This window comes from Bactrocera latifrons, unplaced genomic scaffold, assembly GCF_001853355.1.
Source record: "Bactrocera latifrons isolate USDA-ARS-PBARC rearing strain unplaced genomic scaffold, ASM185335v1 scaffold_27, whole genome shotgun sequence".
NCBI lineage: Eukaryota > Metazoa > Arthropoda > Insecta > Diptera > Tephritidae > Bactrocera > Bactrocera latifrons.
In genome coordinates this window covers 1681212-1701435 of record NW_017536296.1, presented here as the reverse complement: position 1 = coordinate 1701435, position 20224 = coordinate 1681212, and the positions used below count along the sequence as shown (strand labels likewise).

Here is a 20224-nt window from a genome sequence, read left to right as displayed (position 1 = left end):
TGAAAGGACAACTTTTGAGTTTGTTACCTCAGAAGACGTTTTAAAGCTTTAACTACGCATTTTAATATACAAAAGTAAATGATTTTTTTTTATAATTTTGAACTAACAAAGAAGTWTGTTGATTGTACATAGGTAGATTTGATAACAAGCGCTTTAACTTTAACTACTATTAAACAGCTTTTTTTTGTCTTATCTTTAGTCAAATTTGTTATTGTAAACCATTTTAATTTTTTTATTATTTATTATTGTAACACCTGTAGCTCGGCATGTTCCAAACCTTTCAATTCTAATATTATCTACACAGCATCTTAAAAATCATACATTTTCACTACATACATGTACGTATGTATACCTGTCTCTTATACACATCTAGATGTGTATAAGAGACAGGTTTCTAATATTATCTACACAGCATCTTAAAAATCATACATTTTCACTACATACATGTACGTATGTATACACAGAAGTTTGTATTAATGAGTTTTTATAATGTTATAAACTACAACTGCAACAACAAATGCACTTACATACATAATTTCAATATTTTCTTTAGACTCAAGCATTTACACATGTATGCATATATTTATATACACACTTRTACATATGTATGTACTTATATGATATATGTAAGTACAAATAGTTTTCTGGTTGGGGCCTCTCACTGCCTACATGCCACTATATGCACCAATACATATGTATGCATTTTGGCTTRTAAGTATTGCAATGATTATTTGCAGCTGTTTGCTTGCTGTGCAGCTTTCATACAAGTCTGTATGCCAGCGAAACCTAAGTAAATTACGTTGTTTGTGAAATTTGCATTTGTATAAGTGTACAAAATTTGTGGTTATTTTCTAATTACACTACTAGCAATTCATTTATTTACTTTTATACACTATCAAATACTTAAAAACTAATTCCCTAATTTCATGTGARCATTAACTAGTGATCAAATTACATACGCAGGTAAATGCATACAWATATAGTATATACGTATGAATGTGCACGGTGGCACAATTTTGGCAAAAACAGCAGAACTTTAAYAATATTGCCGACTTTCCGCTTAACTATTGCAAAAATGATGSAACGAAATCACACATAATACACTTTGAACCTTGCAAATGGCTGATCTCAGACCTCAGCACCCTCTTTGGCATCGGTGAGCCGCACTTGTGTTGCCTCCGCCGTCACTCCGTTAACTGAGACCTGCTGATCGCGCCAAGGTGTGGTGAGTATTTTTAAGCGCTGCAAATAAATTCATAAAAACAGGAAGTAAGAAATAAGAAGCTATAATACCCTTMACAGGTGAATTTCTTATAGCAAAAAAAGTATAAAGAAAGGTATTTAACTACAGGTGTGCCGAAGCTAGAATATTTTTCACAACAAARGGTGATTCCATGCAAGAATTTGATTTTGATCGGATAGTTCGAAATTTCTWTTAAAAGATGAGGAGACTAACAGCAGATTTCAACATCAGAGCATACTCTTGTAGAACMCGCAGAGSTGATCTASTGACTGATGCCCAGAGGATACTAAAATTATGGAGGGAACACGTCTCCAGCCTGCTGAATGGCAGTGAAAGCTGAACACCAGGAGATGGTGAGCGCGTTTCCGGACAAACAATCACAATGGAGCGGACGTTCCTTGCCCGATTATRAAGAARTTAGAATATCRATTACCCRTCKKAAGAACAACAAAGCGGCGGGGAYCGGTGAATTTAAAGCCGAGCTATTCTAATACTTCGGCGAAGAACTGTTAAGGTGCATGCATCACCTTCTTTGCAGAATATGGWCGAACCAAGGCATGCCCAACGATTAGTATATAACTGTGTTTTGCCCAACCCACAAAAAATGGAAACCCCACAATCTGCGCAAACTACGGTGTTATAAGTCTTCCCAACATCGCAGACAAAGTTCTATTGAGYGGATCGAGGAGGACTTCTATTTCGGGCGACTTCTTCAATCTACTCTTGGAGGAAATAAATCGAAAAGGTACCGTCTTCTATAGGAGTGTACAGCTGCTGGCGTACGCCGATCATATTGATATCATCCTCCTTAACAATCGCGTCGTTAAATCTGCTTTCTCTAGACYGGCTGAGAAAGCAAAGCAAATGAACGAGAAGAATGCAAAATATCTCCTGTCGTCAAACAAACAGTCGTCGTACTCACGACTTGGTTTCCACGTCACTTTTGACAGTCTGCTGATCRAAGTCGTAGAWAATTTCGTCTATCTTGGAACCAGTATTAACAGCAATAACAATGTCAACCTCGAAATCCAACGCATAATAGCTATTGTCCACTGGTRCTACTTCGAACTGACTAGGCAATTGAGAAGTAAGATCCTCTCTCGACGGCGCAGAGACACTCATTATTGCCGTCCTGCTATATGGTGCAGAGGCTTGGATGATGACAACAACTGATGAGTCGACGTTACGAGTTTTCGAAAGATAGGTTCTGCGAAAGATTTATGGTCCTTTGCGCGTTGGCCAGCAAGTATCCCTTAACCTGAAATACTAGTTCACGTATATATTGACGGACAGACAGATGGACATGGTTCAGTCTACTCAGGTCGCCATGCTGGCAATTTAAATTATATTGTATGCATATATACTTTAGGTGTTACAAACTTCGTAGCAAACTTAATGTTTCCTGTACAGGGTATACTTACAATTAAAAAATAACTAGCCACAAATGAATTTGATAATTTAGGTTAAATRAATATACCTGCTTAATGGTACCCGGTGTTTTGAGCATCATGATAATCGCCACCGCCGGTATCATCATCACCGAGGAGCCCGCTATGCACCAACCTAACGTATTGGCCCATACTGGATACGTGTAATCTTCATATGTTAGCGGTTCGTAACCGATCAGACCATATACWATGATGAAGAGTAGAAAGAGTGGCGCTACAAAGCGCCAACAAATTTGCCAGTATTTGCCGGGTGGAAAGCCGATCATGTCGCGTATATCTTCGCAAAAGCGATTTGTTCCTGAATTTAAGTTGAGCATTATATAAAGAACAATACTGAAATATTTGCTGGTAATGAAATTTACCGTAAATCCACGACACCGCTATTGACTCAAAGAACACCGCCACAAGTATTGAATAACCAGCGGCATAGCGATCCAGTAGTTGAAAGAAATAGAAACCACCGTGAGTACAGCTTGCCAAGCCCACAATGAAGTAGAGCGAGAAGAGTATAGCAACGAAGATCTCACGATTTTTGCCAATCTTTGGGAATTCATCACTTAAAGCCGTTATAATAGCCTCAGAACCGCCAAACTGTATTAAAAATTGATCATTTATAATAAAAATGAATATTTAAGTCAATGCAACAACAACAAATATATATTACACTTACGGAACTATCTAAACCCAATGTTAGAAGCATCATAAAAAATATCAAAGCCCAAAAAGTGCTGCCCGGCATGGTGGCAATGGCCGCTGGATAAACGACGAATACTAAACCGGGACCCTCGGTGGCGACATCTTCAATATTTTGTCCAGATGTGTGAGCCATATAGCCAAGCACGGAGAATATCACAAAGCCAGCAATGAAACTGGTAGCCGAATTGATGCAGCTCGTAAGCAGCGCGTCTCTGATTTTGGCGAAAAAACAATAATAACAATGATATATAGAAATTGTTACAACTACATTAAAAACTCACTTGTAGACATTATTGTGGTATTTATTGTATGAAGCGTACGCCAAAAGCACACCGAAACCAGGTCCCAATGAGAAGAASACCTGTGTCGCCGCATCGACCCACACATCCGCTTTGTAGATAGCATCAAAGTTTGGATTCARATAGTATTTTATACCCATGGCGGATCCAGGCAGTGTAATGCCACGTATGAGCAATATCAACAACACACAATACGGAAAGAGCGCCGTGAACCACACAACCTTACCGGACGTACTGATACCTTTCCACAAAGAGAAATAACAGATGAGATAGACGACTAGCAAGCAMACGGCCATATCCCATTTAATTGGGCCAAGATCGTCTAAACCCGAACTACGATTCAGTTCCAGTATATATCGACTAAAAATATGGGTTAAAAYAACGAAAGATTCTCAAAATTTTACTTTAAATGGTGAAAATAATTTTCAAAAATTCTCTCTCAATAATTGAGGAAGTATTCAGTATAAAGTTCACTTACTTGAAATATTCGGATGCTGCGGAATGAAATCGCTCTGTTGTCGTTGTACTTTCCAAAGTTTTATTTTCGTTGTAACTCAATACGGACTGATTGTCAAATGCGAAATCGGTGAAGTTCATAGATATATTTAGCGGTTGAATGGTGGGTTGCATGGGCATGATTGTATTTTGTTGAACTTCAAACTGAAAGTAAAGTTTAAAAGACATTATTTTCCTGAAACAAATAATTTCGATAATGCTMATGCAGTAAAAATGTTACCGGTTTGCAATAGTCCGAGTTCCATGGATTCGTACACGACGTCCAGGGCAAATTATTTGTGAATGAGGCGAAGAAGAAACGTAAACTCCAAGCGATTATAACATTGTAATAGAAATCAACATAGAAAGCAATCAGCACCACTGCATAACCGATTCCTACAAATATTTAATTTTAAATATTTTTGAAATGTTTTTAAAATTATTCGAAAATATGTCTTTTACAAGTTTTACCTTTAAATAACGGCACTAAGCGTCCCCAACATGTGATGGCACCTTTACGGTTATGTTGGCCCAATGCCAGTTCCATGTAAAATAATGGTATACCACCTACTAGCAACATAATACAATACGGTACCAGAAAAGCGCCTGAAAATATAAATGAAAATATTTTGTATAAAAGGTATTATATAATTTAGTATTCTGGAACTTGTATTTTTGAATGTTAATAAGTTATTCAGTGAAACCAAATATACCACTATGAGCAAAAAATAGTAAGACTTAGTTTTTTAAATTTTCAATTTATTCTTCAAAATATTGTCGAACTCCAGCTTGGCTAACGCTTTTTCCAATCCTCGAAATCGTTGTTTAAATTACTTTCCGGAATAGATTGCACGGCGCATAGTGATTCACGTTTAATGTCTTCAATTCACTCAAAATGGTTTTCGCGATGCGGTCGTTTGAGTCTGTTCTATAGCCAGAAGTCATAAGGTGCTAAATCAGGCGGCATGATATTGGTTGAAAGCGAAAAGYTCACTAAGAACCAATGCAGTACGCGACGCTGCATTATTGTGGTGGAAAAATCAAGAGTTGTCGGCCCATAATTCCGGCCTAGTTTTAAGAATAGCTTCACACAAACGACGCATAACACTATTTACTTACTAATCATAGATCTACTCTGGAAAAATATGTGAATTTGATGAAATTTAGTTCTCAACACTGAAAGGTCGACTGAAAAGACCGCGGCCTAAAATAGTACACATCTCTTGGCAGAATTGGTTTTTAATATTCAAAATTATTTCACTTTATGAGTGGTACACTGATTATAGTGACAATCCAACTTTTCTATACCATTTTTGTAAAACGATTTGTCCTTTGCTTCAAGTTTTTGCCTCAGTTTCGGGGATCCCCTCTTGATTTGAAGAAAAATACTATATAGCAACTCACCTAAGTAGAAGCACCCTAATTATTTAATATACTATATGTACTASGGCATTCAATAGAAGTTTTTAAATATTAGAAGTAACTAGTGTAAATAGATAACGTTGATATGGATTAAGTTTACTACTGAAATAGCTTTGCTTCAAACCAGACAATGTGGTTAAATATGAATTAAATCGTACTTTTATGCAAGTAAATGGAAACAAAGCTAGTGTAACGGTACAGATGATTTATTAGATTACACCACAAATATCTTAAAAAGATATTGTCCCGAAAAAATGTCATAATTTCATTTTTAATTATTTGTCATGCTAAAGGATAGACGTGTTTAGGAACTTTATTTATACTTTTCAGTTTTCAATTTTTTTTAGATAGTTCGCTAACTTTTCAATTAGTCGGTTAAAGTTATAGTATTAGCAATTAGAGAGTATATAAGTACATTCGCTGAACATTTTTATATTCTAAGGCTTAGTATATAACTACATAGACTCATTGTTAATGAAACTTCACAAAAGCAAAAACTAACTTCATTATTAAATTATGGCCATTAGAAAAAGAACACAATGTGCAGCGCAAACGAGAAAATGAAACAGTGATGCAGTGCTTTTGAAATTTTGAAAATTTTTATAACTCGGGTTAATGAGAGTTAAGATTATTTATAATATTTCAAAATTATAGGTAAGCGTTTTGTATTGATCTCACCATGTCTTTACAAGTACTATATTTGCATTGGGTTTATTTTCATTCAAGAAAGTTACAAAATGATTATGAAAACAAGTTTGTCTCAATTTAAAATACTATATACTACAGTGTAGTAAAATACGCACCGAAGTAGTACTAATAGTTTAAGAAGGATACATGGCGTATGAGTAATATTTTTCTACATTCTAATACGCATAGAGACAAACTACTAAAATTTATATAGAATAGTAAAAAGAAATGGAAGAGAGTTTACTGTTTTTGAATCAAGTATTTTATGTTAATACGAAGCGTTATCAAATAATTTAAAGTGAAGATAAAGCTTATTGACCGACGACATCTCTAAAATATATCAAATGCTAACTGTTAAATACGAGATAAACTAGGTCGAAGGCGAAGATTCGTTATCAGCACCACTAGAAATTTTTTTGGAAATACTCTCATTTTTCCAGTTTTACAATATCTTTTTTACACTTTTGTTGCAATTGAAACTATGGGAAAAATATTATAGACATATCATAGTATTAAAAAGAAAATTAATGTGATCCTCCGAAAAATTACAGATTTTTTTTAATATTGAAATTAACTAATCAGTCCGATTTTTTTATAAATAAATACATTTATGACGAATACAGAATGATTTCTTTATGATTATTTGTTGGGTCTATAAAAGATAAATAAATTCAAAAAATTATAATTTAATAATAATAAAAATAATTTAAAAAGATGGTTCTGTACGACGTACACGATTGCGGCGATTTGAACAAAAAGTATCGAATTTGGCCCTTTTTTCGACGGTGTTTCGCAGAAAAAACTAGGAAGATTTCAAAAAAAAATAAAACATAACGCGAAAGCGAATGACGTCAAAAACGTCCTCTCCAAATAGGAACCAGATTTTTTAATAACTCTTCCTTTGAGAGTGGAAATCTTTTTGAAAAACACCATTTTGAGAAAACTTTGTTCCTTTTCTATCAGAAATGCGGTAGCCACCGTAACAATTTGAATTTCGATTTCAAAATTTGAGAGAATTTTATTATAGAGTGCAACAAAAAAATCAATTTTCGAAAATTTAACACTGAGACGTTCCCTTAATGTTTCTACAGTAGCATAGATATATGGAAAGTAGGGCTGCTTWTAGATGAACTTGTTATTGATTTTTATCCATGTTATGATGATCATCATAATAACCAAATTCACAAGAAAAAAATTTCAAAATGATTTCAAAGCAGTCATAAATAAATATTCCACTGTTAAGAAAATAAAAATGTCACTTGCAATGCTTACTTCATATTGAAATTCTATAATAAGCGCACATCAGTTCAGTAAAAATATGTGACCCCACTCTTTACTTTGATTTTTTGCTTTTATTTATCATATTACAAGTTGCCTGCACGGTATATATAATATAAAAATACACAATGCCAGTATTATGTGCTAAACTTTTACAACCACTTACTCTTTTCTATGATTCGATTTTCTCACAACCCCCAATACTCCTGGAATCCATCCGCCCACAATTAGGAAAGCCTAATTTCCTTTTTTCCGTTACAGCAGCACCATTTTCCGTCCAACAAAGTGTCACAGCCATTACCACATATTTAACACCTTATAAAATACTGTTGTCATACAAACCCCCCGCCGCCTTGACTAATTTTCGTTTTCCACCACACTCTCTTGGGTTCACTTAAAAMAGAACCAATATGATTTTGATTATAGCACAATATAAATCTAATTTTAAAACAAAATATGCACAGTTCTTCTCCGCTCACACACATACATCTAGTACATACATATGTATGTATGTATATGGTATCATCGATATCGCCATCATCATGCTGTAGTCCTGTTGCCTTTGTTCCTGTGTCGACTTGTTAAATGAAGTGCTCTGCTCTTGGTTGACAAAGGCACACACCGTTTTCGACATCAAACATCAACAGCACTCGCACTCACTTAGTGGAAGTATGAGCGTGTGCGTGTTTGTAGGTGTGTGCGCCTAGCCATTTTCATTCAATATTTTGTTATATTCTCTACATTRCTATTGTTGTTGTAGCCAATGCAAATTCGTTGGTTTCGATGCTTGGCATTTATCGTTAAATTGTTAGTGTGTGTCTCCTTAAAGTGGGTACACARCATAAAATAATGACGTCATCTAATCAAATTTCCTCTTAAAATAATATACCAAGCTACTAAGTATGAGTAKCAAGGTAAGTGATCCGAACGTTGCACAAATGTGTATAGAAGTCAGTAAGATTGTGACTTGAAGTGTGCTTAAATGGTAAAGTGACGTTAAACAYATACACTCATTATGTATTTWTATACTWATGTATGTAGAGTTTATTGAAAATTTTGCATACAATTAATGTTTTTGAATCACAGCGAATTAATTAACCAGATAAATGCTCAGAAAAGTAAAAATATTTCGAACAAAATTGTTATGAAACAAGCGARTACGTTAACTTCGGCTGCACYGAAGCTGTAATACCTTTCACAAAAACAGAAGTATACAAAAATTGTATTATGAGCGGTCAGTTTTTATGACAGTTATATGCTATAGTGCTCTGATATCGACGGTTCCGACATATAAGCACAAAACTGAAGGCCTAGTCGTTGTATATAGTATACAGACCGAGAGACAGACGACTAAGTTGACTAAGCTATATAAATTATGGGAGCTCCAACGTTTTTTTTTTTGGGAGTGTTACAAACTTTGTGGCAAACTATATTTAGCCTGTTCAGGGTATAAAAATATACCAAACACAATTCCTGTCAACTACCCTAGTACTCCAGCTGCGTATCGATTTTTCCASATTAACTATCTACTTTAAACTGAGTGGTTTACGAACTAATCCCGCACCKCATCAAGCCAATTTCTGATACCCTACTTTGTTGTTATGTGGTCATTTTCCACTTTTAAGGTCTTTCTGCATCGACAGAACAAATGCTTGTCAGAAGGGACAAGATAAGATCTATAAGTCGAGTAAGAAACAACTTTTCAGTCGCTGTTTTCCAACCACATAGTTTTTATCYGGTCTTGTAACATAAGATCACGGCTTATCATAATTAAAATTATTGCCTCGTGTCGAGTCGTAAATTCCGGAAGATTCTCGATAATCRCTCGCTTTAATTTAATCCTCTTCTGAACCAAAAAAGGTCAAAGTGTTGTTTTCGTTTCAAAAAAAATTTTATTAACAAAATAATCTTTAATTGCAACTTTTCGCCCTGTTTTTTAAGGTCGTAATAATCGACGACCTGTGCTCGCATTCGCCGAAAGTGTTTCTGAAGACCACAATTTGTCAATTCCAAGACATAATCAGGAATTGAGATTGTCTCAAATCACAACCTGGCTGATTTTGAAAAAGAATTTGGGCTTACATCGGTATAAAATTGTTCTCACTCAATAACTCTAGTCATTGGACCACCGCAAACGTCGTGAATTTGCTGATTTTGCCTTGGAACAACTTGAAAGCGATAATGATTTTTWTAAGAAAATCATATTTTCTGATGAAGCTCACTTTCATCTGAGTGGTGCGGTAAATGAACAAAATTTTCGGTTCTGGTACATAGAAAATCCCCAAATTAGTCATGAACAACCATTACATTCACCTAAATTGGCAGTTCGGTGTGGTTTTTGGTCTGGTGAAATCATCAGTCCGTATTTCTTTCAAAATGAAGTTACTGTCAGTGGAGAACGGTATAGATCAACCAACTCCATATAGCCACAATTGGAAGAAATTGAYCTTGGCAACATCTGGTTCCAAMAACACGAGGATGYATGCCACACAGCATATGCAACAACCGAATTATTGTAAGAAAAGTTTAGAGATTCGATTATTTCAAGAAATAGTGACATGGAAAGGTCTCCAAAATGTGTGACTAATTGGCTTTAGCAATAAACCAGAGACGCTCGTCAAGCTTTAGAAGCCAATATTGAACGTCATATTCATGACATGCGACTTACTTTAGTTAAAAAAGTCCTCGAAAATGCGTTCATCGAATTCGTAGCTACAAAGAAATCGTAAAGGCCATTTGAATTTTATATTCAAAACTCAATTGTAATAAATACATTTGAATTTCCAAAAACCTTATTTGTCTTTCAAGCCTTTAGTTCACACAGCTACAGCATGTTTACCCAAAGTTTCCACCAAAATTCGATGACTTTCGGCTGAGGTTTCCTTCGCTTCACAATAAACTCGTCATGGTATTTGACTGAAAAAAAAAATTATTGCCATGTACGTTTAAAATTAATGGCATATACACAAAAGATGAGCAAGGTCAGTAAATCTCCAACGTATGTTTGGAATATTGGAAAAATTAAATACTAATGAAGCTAGGATATCTCTTGAAAAACTGCACGAATATAGTTATAGATCCAATAGATGAAATCAAACAACTTTAGGGCTCTCTAGTAATAGACGGAATTTTATTCAGTTCATAGTTCCTGAGAATATTGGTATTCCAAATCATAAGATATACATACATATTTAGCATGAAGCTATAGGCAAGAGTTTTCTACCAAAAACCTCAAACTCGTCATTTCAATAGTATATGCATTTAAGAAAACTCTCTTCAGAGTGAGAAGAAACCGCTACAATTTATGTGAGGGCTGAAATCGGTATTCAATATAAAAATAATACACAACGTAACAGTGAAAAATTATACACATAATATATTTACAYGCAATAAAGCACTCGCTTAAGCCGCTATTAGCCATAAGTAAGCAATGATGAGAAAATGTATTAGTYACTGGCGAAGTCAAAGCTGATTTACCTTCTTCCATTTCAGTTTTCCTCTACTTATACATGCTTAGCTGTAACGGTATACATAGAATAGTGAATCATAAAGGCACTGCGTAAAATTTATATTAAGTCAGTTGTCATGGTTATTTAAGCYTCGTTATAACGACCAACTTGGGGCTGTGTTGCAACGAGCATTGCACGCAGTGGCTTAYTTCCGTTTTGCTGATTGAATGCAATGAAGCGTACGATTTTTATTTGAAATAAACTTGAATTTTAAGTACTCACACACTCTCTGTATTTCCACAGCGAGCAATGCATAATTGTGAGTCCTTCACACATGATTTTCAACCTAACCTAACAGAGCTTCGCATATCTAGCACATGATTATTGAACTTGCCTTCGGTTTATGAACGTGTGTGGCACCCTAATTCGTAGGCCAAAACACTTTAACGCATGCACTGCCAAGGCTTTTATGCCTTTCGAGACCAACTGTGGAAAAAATCCCACCATTATTGTCTCGTTTTTTCTCTGCTTTTCGCACTTTTTCTGCTGATTTTCTTTGTTAATCCAAACTTTATGATTCTGCATGCCACTACAAACTCTTTCTCCTCGCTTTTGACTTTGTTGGCTGAGTTTTTTTCTTTTTTTTTCTCACTCCACAACCACTCAATGGCAGCGGTAAATGCGATTATGACTGCCAGATTTAGTTGTCATACAAAAGCACTTAACTTTGAAATTGTCTTGGAGGATACCGAGCGACATGCTTTGCCGTGCTTATGAATGAAACATACATACATACACATAAAAAGCGAGTGAATTGATTTTGTTGGTGTCTAGTGAAATTCAAGTACCGATTTTCGGTATTAAGTTGTGTAAAGCTTTGAACATTCGGGATATTGTTGGCATCTAATTGTAGTAACACAAATCGTAGCTCAAATTTTTTTGCARAATAGAGGGTTGACAGTACKTGGTTGAATACTTATTTGGATTAGKTCGGGTTACCTATAATACAGGCTAMCTTTTGGAATAAAAGYCAGTTTCTTTAGATATAGATTTTATCGTACTTTCTTCTTCTTTTTTATAGGTATAGACATCGCGTATGTGATTATAGCCGCTATTACGCTCTTGGGCGCCAGTTGGAAATTCCAAGTGAAGCCAGGTCCTTCGTACTGGTCTCGTCGTACTGGCCTCGTCGAATACTCTTCATCATCAAATCGGACGAAAAAACTTAGCCAACGTTGCCATTGTCTCTTGATTCGCTGAACTTTGTCAATGTCGTCATAAATCTCGCACAGCTCATCGCTCCATCGACTGCATCGTCGCACAAAGAACAATAAATATTTCGCAGAACGTTTCTCTCGAAAACTCGACCGACTCATCAGATGTTGTCATCGTCCATACCAGGACGGGGATGATAAGTAACTTGTAGAATTSGGTTTTTGTTCTCAGTTGCCTACTCCAACCGAAGCATCACCGCTTAGCAATAGTTATTCTGCGTTGGATTTCGAGGCCRACGTTATCRTTGGTGTTAATGCTGGTCCCAAGACGAAAACRCCTACGACTTCGAAGTTATGACTGTTAACAGAGCCGTGGAAACCAAGTCTCGAGTAGCGCTGGATAGAGCATACTTTGAGGAAAATTTATGAGGATCCGACTGCAAATAACATTTAGAATGTCGATACTTCGCAATTTAACCAMAGCCAATCATTTGGGACGGCGCAAAGGCTAAGGAACTCAATCGTATAATTTTTTGCGCAACTTCGTTCTGGGTATTTTAGCTGGTTAAACTAGTTATCCAGAATAGACCACGACATCCAAAAGCTTAGTCCTGCCTATAAGTCGGGGACTATTGATATTAATCTCCTCTTTGCATGTCCAATCAAAACGACTCACTTAATCCTCTCTCTCTTTGAGCTAAAGTTATCGAAACAGCTCGTTACGTAGGCCCGCCGTTAAGTTATCTCGATGGCAGTTAACTTCTTGCTTGGGTGAAAGCAGTATCTGGATACTCGTTACTACAACAATAACATGGAGCATCTTGAGACCATTGCCTCATCGCCTTCTTTAAACTCTAAAATCATTTTATGGCACGATTAAAAAGTCAGACAATCTTCGTAAAATGATTTCCGCTGCCCATATAAACATATAATTTCTCGCCAATCCCTAAATGAATACCGGAAAATCGCAGCCAACTTTACCTACAACACTAGCAGCAAGCATCAAAAGGCAACAGGATGCGAGTAGACCAGCARTAGCAACTGGTGGTGATAGTGTTGATGGCAATGTTGAGGCGACGCATTCAAACAGAACACAGCAATTTTCTCAAGGAAGTGTGCCATAAGAGGCAAATTTAATGGCAGCACTTCACTGGCAAAAGTGTTGAGCATGACAAATGGCATATATATTGTGGTTCTTATGCTAGACACACTTACATAGAATCGTATATTGCTATATGAGTACCTTTGCAGCTACGCGACACTTAGCTAAACTTTTTCTTCCACAAAAAAGAGCAAAAAGTTAGGCAGCAATTGTTGCTTCAGCTATTACTACAATTATTATTGCCGGAGTAGAGTCGGGTGTTAAGTGGCATAAATCATAGCAATAAGCCAGCAAGCACATTCACTCCGCTGTATACATATATGCACATCATTATATATGTATGAGTCCTTAAGTCAAATGTAATCGACTCCTGCCATCCGTTTACAGCTCATTATTACATCGACACGCCTGTACAACAATGTAGCTAGTTGGATAGGCTGTAGCAAATTGGACGCACACAAATTAACTTTAGATTGCCATGCGGATTATGGCAGATTAGTTGTACGCTTGTGGGTGTGCTTTGAGTATTTAATTATTTTCTCTTACACGCCAAGATAATACTTAAAGTAGACTTAAACAACTGCTTATAGACGAATTTAATAATTGAATAACCAATTATTGAGCGCATAACACATAAATACTTACATACATATACAGGTATATTTGRGGTAGAAAAAATAGTGAGGGTACTTACCACCGCCATTTTTGTAGCATAAATATGGAAATCGCCAAACGTTTGCTAAATCGACTGCGAATCCAATAACTGATAGTAAAAAATCGACTTTGCCGCTCCATGTCTCACGCTGATCGTCACTATCTGCTTCGTCACGTGGTGTTGGTGTCTTAGCTATCTGTCCGGTCGGTGACATCGCCAAGGCGATGTCCTCTCCTTCGTCGACGCCGCACTCTAAATCTGAGAGTAAAAATTGGTCACTTTAGTCCAGTTATCGAGCAAAATGAAACTTTAATCAAGAAATTAAGTTTTAAAAAATTTAGGAATTATAATTTATTCATATAACATAGTGGCAAAATAAGTCGGAACAAGTAAAAAGATTAACTACAGCGGCACCGAAGCTATAATACCCYTCACACGTGTACACGTTTTTATAGCATAAAAATGTATACAAAATCTATATTCTGATTGGCATCCTTCAGCTTGAATGGCATGTGTGTTAAGTCAATAAAGAATATATATTCATACATTTAGACAAAAAAGCGCCCGGTAATCGTGCGCGATTTGTCAACCAGTTTATTTACTGCAGTTTTTTAAGTTGGCACAACTCAGTAGTACGTTACAATTTTTTACAATGGATACAAATATGAAACAAAGTTTTTTCCTAAACTTTTGTATTTCTAGCCAAATTTCGTATRCGGAATCATTGCCTATGTTGAAGAAGGCTTACGGTGGTTCAGTTTTATCAAAAACACAAGGCTACGAGCGATACAAAGCCTTCAAAGACGAGAGATCATTGATGATAATATTGAAAAGTGGTGATAAAAATTGTCWGGCAAGTGTTAGAGAAATAGCAAGAGAGCTCGACATCTCTTACAAGCACGTTCGAACGATTTTAATGGAAATTTTGGGTATARAACGCGTTCTTACTCAACTCATCCTAATAAAACTGATTTTTTTTTTTAAGAGTAACGCAAGCTAGTTTCTTTGGTCCAAAAACGCAATGARTACTACCGATCAACCATCGTATTCACCAGATTTGGCTYCGTGTGATTTTTTTTCTTCCCCAAAAGCTGCGTGGAACCCGTTTTCTGTCAATCAAAGAGATAAAACAATTCGCTGAAGGCTATATATACTGTTTCGAGGACCGGAAGAATATCGAAGTAAATATTGATGAATAATTAARTATTTTGCGTTTCATTTATAATWTTTGGTCACAACGTATTCTCTACATTAGTATTTCATATGCAAAATTCCCGACTAAAATTTTAACTTATATCCATAAGGTCAAAATCATTCCGGGTTTTCTCCGCTAATTAGGCCCTATAAAAGGCACGAGTACAAATATTTTCAGCGGCAACATTAAGAGCGAATAATACGAATTCTTGTGGATTATGACGAGCGACAAACATTTAACGGAGCTTGCTTTAATTACTTAATTGATGAATGTTTGAGCACAATTTCTGTGGCAGCTATGAAAATTTATGTGTGGGCAGATGTGACAAATGATTTCGAAAGCAACGACAATGTCACATACTTGTAAATATATATGTCATTATATTTGCCGGCTAAACTGATTAAACTAACATAGAGCATTATTAACCCGGTTACTGTACGTCTGCTAAAGTGTCAGCATAATGGCACGGTCTGCTCACTTTTTCAATATGGGTTAGTCACTCATTTGCTTGTGCATAAACTACTTGCAATCTAAACAAATAAGAAAGGTATACTCAGATTATAATAAAATACACGTAAAAAACAAGTCGTTGACCTTTATATTATATACAAATCTACATATCATGATATGCAAAATAACATAACAACATTTTCGGAAATTTACAGTGGCATGAATGAAACACGAAATAAAATGGAACATGAGTGAAAAACTATTTTAATATTGGTTAAAAATGGTTCGTATATGACTGCAGAACCTGAAAATGTTGAACATATGTAATATTATGTATGTAATGTGAAGAAGTGAATCGTAATCAATAAGACACTCAATTTCGAATTTTTTGATAATACGTTATTTTGCATTTCAGGTGACGATATATTTGATTAGCATTATTTAATGATGATAAAGAGTAAACATCGACCCTACCTTCCAATATCACAACTATGTATGTATGATTAATACAGATATACCTATGATATCATTATCTACATAGGTATCTCAGTGTAAATATTTTTCATATTTCCATGTTCGCCAGCTCTCCAGTTTACAAACAATTAATCAGTTCGAGTATCACCCTCAACCCACGGTTGCCGTTTGAGTTCTTTTTAAACTTTCGTTTTTACTTTTCATAGCGGCATGTATGCAAATGACTTGAATGGCTTTCAGTTGTTTTTATTTGTTGTTATAGGCTTGTAAACAGGTAAGTGCTTAACCAAAGCGTACCTGTATTCCACATAGTAGGCGTATATGTGTATGATTCATACATTAATATTCATATATACTTGGAAATTGACCGTACTATTAAGTATTATCATCAATAGATTTATATTTTATTAGCATATGTACATATATTCTAACCATAAATATGTGTGAAGCTACTAACGCCAGTTGCGGTTTGTTGCCAGTTTTCATAAAAAGCCTTTTCTGTGGCGAGAGTATACACTGAGACCAGTCGAAGGCCAACATAGACGAGTACGGGTAGTGATAAGATCATTATAAACTTTTAATTACGGATTTCGGTGCATAATTCTGCGATAAAGTAAAGGCGATTAATAAGTATAAACCCTGAATACGATAGTTACCTCAACATTAGCGGATTTAAGTTCAACAGCAATCGTTACATGGGTTTCAAAAAATAATTTTTTTTTTTTTTAATTCTACAACATTTCTAGAATATTGTGCTAAAGTTAATCCGAGTAATAGTTACGGGGATACAGCGTTTAGAACTTGTGTGTTCGAGACTAGCGATGCCAAGAGCGCCGTTTTTGAAAGCGCTTTTCTCGAAGCTGTGTTTTTGAATTCGGTTCAAGAACTACTCAATCGATCTTCATGAAATTTTACACATGTCTTTGAGATTTTCACCAAAATTTACAATTTTGTAAAAAATCATCGTACAAGTTCTAAGATAAGGTTTTAACTAAAACACGTAGTTTTTTTTCGAGGGGTCACCAGAAATGGCGTCACAATGTCCGAGTTTAAAATACTTTTTTTCCAAAAGTTTCAGAATTTCTTTCTTAATAGTGTATGTTTGTAACAATAAAAAATTCTAAAATGTTTAAGTTTGTCTTCTTAAGATTGTAAAGCTGGCTGGAATTTTAGTAATGCGCCATGATAACCTTGTTTCACAATGGATAAGATCGTATCACAAATACTATTTTTATCGAACATTTTAGTTTTCGGAGGCTCGGCAGAGATTTCGGTCACCACACAAGAATGCCTAATGTACACAAAAACGTATAGCATTCTTTTTTTATAATAAAAAGTGCTGATTATCTTCACCTAATACCGAAAACAATACGCCCTTTCTTTGAATTAAAGTTTGAGCGGTTATATCGATATATTTATTCTATTATACTGTTACAATTAACATTCGTACCGAAATTTCGGGAGCTAATAGATTAGCTTGAAGCTTTAAGAACTGCCATCTTTTAAACGACTAATATTATGTACAAAACACGTTGAGTAAAATAAATTAAAAGTGTGAGAGCCTAAAAAAGCACATTGCAATTTTTGAAGAAGAATCTTTTTCTGGCCTTCCACTTGGGGAAATACAAAATTGTTTCTACGATTTTCTAAGATATTACGCATATTCATACAATAACCTAAAGTTGAAAATTTTAAATTAACAATATTGAGATTTTTTTTAAATATTGTATTCGAAAGAAAAATTTTAAATCAGACCAAAAAACTGGTATATCATTGGATGAAAAACTGTGTACATACTGAGCATGTACCAAAAAATAATAGTATTGGATCGTTTGTGCTAAGTAATTTTGAAAAATATGGTTTAAAAAAAAGCGCTAGGCTTTAGAATGCTCTCGAAATGTAAGAAAAACTATTTTTTTAATTTTATTTATACATAACATATACTCGTATGCCAACTTTTTTTTAATGCTCAAAATCGGGTAGCGATTCACGTTTAATGCGCAGAACTCACACGGAGCTAAATCAGACAAATATGGTGGTTGCGGCACGCTGCTTATCGTGGTGCCAAAACCAAGAGTTGTCAGCCCAAAATTCTGGTCTCTGGTCGAATAGCTTCGCCAAGTGACGCATAACACTCAATAGTATTCCTTGTTGACCACACCTCGTTAAGCGAAGAAAACTGTCAACATAACCTTTATGTTTTTTCGGTTTCGGCTCAACCTTGCTACAATATTCGGCCGATTGATCATTTGTTTCCAGGTCGTAAGCATAGATCCAACGCTCATCGCTAGTAATAATTCGGTTAACGTTAACCCGACTCTGTTTTTCGAAAAAAATTTGTGATTTTGGAACTAATCGTTCACTTCTACACTAATCTTTCAAAATGATTTTCACTGATCCTTCCGATATTCTAACGAAGGCAGTAAGATTTTTGATTGTTAATGGTCGTTTTTGAAGTACCAATTCCATTAATGTAGTAATCATCAGTTCATGTTGATGGCCGTCCTGGACCTCGTCAACGCGTTCTCGAACTTCCTTGAATAATTTATACCTATAAAAAATACTTCGTCTCGATAAACAGTATTTTCCAACATTTTTCTGAACATTTCTGCACCAGAAATTTATTAATATTAATCTTATTATTAGTTTTCCCACAGTAGTACGTCTATGCTCATGATTTCCCACAAATTATACATTTATGAAAATTATAATATCAAAACAGAATTTAAGTCCAAAAAGTTCTGAAAACCGCCCAAAATAATTTAAAAATTGTATTGCATGTTGCATGTAAGAATATTGTTTAGAATATTTTTTAATTAATTTTTTTTTTTATACCTGAATTAGCACTTTTACTCTTAGCAACCGTGGGCATTTTCTACCCTTTTGCTTTCCACTTAGCACTTGGATAATTGCATGTAAATGAGGCACTAAACGTACATAAAATTCACGTTGCTCTTTAAAATCTGCTGACTTCCGATTTATCATAAATTATTTATTTAAAAAATAAATTAATTAAAAATATAAAATTAGTTAAATACTGCGCGGCCACATTTTACGTTCATTCTGTTGCTCCACCGAATGCCAACTAACGATGTTGCAAGTGGAAGCAAAGCTCAAACGGAGCTCTGAAGCAACGCACACATGGTCTCACACTTTTTCTACAATTGTGGGTACTAATAAAGCGTCTAATTAATGAGCTAACGATTTCGGAAATTATGAGAGATTTAACGAGTTTTTTTTAATACAAACTAAAATTAATTTTATATGATTTTTGTGTGAAATTTTAAAAATTAAATAATTATTTTTATATATTTTGAAAATAGTTTTCCAAAAGTAAAGAGCTATGTGTATTTGTATATACCTATGCATATATGCATATGAGTATATGCAAATTAAGATGCTCTGATTATTAACGCCTTTACTTGCCGACGGCATCATTTTTCATGCACCAAGTTACATCGTTCCCATTAAAATGCAAATAAATAAGGCAAGTCACTTTCGTATGAAGTGTTGCTTTCATCGATTTATAATTACAAGTTTTGATTTTTATTTTATTCAAAATAGTAATTTACACGTGTAGGCATGTTTGTAGGTTGGTAATGAAATCTAGTTTCATTGAATAAATGAACTGAAATGAGTTGAATCTAAATATAACTAAAAATGGTATAATCAACGCAACCCAACCCAAATAATATTACTTTGTAATTAATGATTTATATAGATTTCAAGTTGTTAATACTTCATTAATCATAACATAGTATTATTGGGCATATAATTAAAGTTAGAAACATTTTTTCACTTAAAAAATCTAGCTATAGGTGTTAGAAATGCAAATACAACATAAGTTATCGGGTGGAACAGACTTTAAAGTCCACGGAAACCCTAAMAAATATACTTTTAATGTACATATTTCTCGAGAGTACTCTTTTTAATGTAGTTTGAAATATTTTATAAGCAACTCACTAAGTTTTTTTCCTTTTTTTTTTGATTTCGAAAATAATTTTTCAATCAAATTCAAATTCAATTATATAAAAAAAATTTTACAGTACTCTTTTGCAGGCTACAGAAAATTATTTATTAGTGAGGTCGGGTTATTGCTTGTACTATATATGTTTAT

General features: G+C 34.7%; 1 protein-coding gene across 2 annotated transcripts in view; it reads right to left on the bottom strand.

Moving 5' to 3' along the window:
* Positions 1–562: 562 nt before the first annotated feature.
* Positions 563–20224, bottom strand: part of LOC108969953 (sodium-dependent dopamine transporter) — a 20648-nt gene continuing 986 nt past the window's right edge. The window contains exons 1-10 of one of the 2 annotated variants that reach the window (XM_018935007.1): positions 18943–19162; positions 14028–14246; positions 4653–4787; positions 4423–4577; positions 4165–4346; positions 3669–4046; positions 3362–3599; positions 3054–3282; positions 2721–2989; positions 563–1242 (exon numbers count right to left, since the gene is read on the bottom strand). In XM_018935007.1, coding sequence (XP_018790552.1) covers positions 1129–1242; positions 2721–2989; positions 3054–3282; positions 3362–3599; positions 3669–4046; positions 4165–4346; positions 4423–4577; positions 4653–4787; positions 14028–14246; positions 18943–18979 — 1956 coding nt within the window. In that variant the 5' untranslated portion in view covers positions 18980–19162 and the 3' untranslated portion in view covers positions 563–1128. Of the gene's footprint in view, positions 1243–2720; positions 2990–3053; positions 3283–3361; positions 3600–3668; positions 4047–4164; positions 4347–4422; positions 4578–4652; positions 4788–14027; positions 14247–18942; positions 19163–20224 lie in introns of those variants that run through there. The other variant, XM_018935008.1, reaches the window with a different exon arrangement.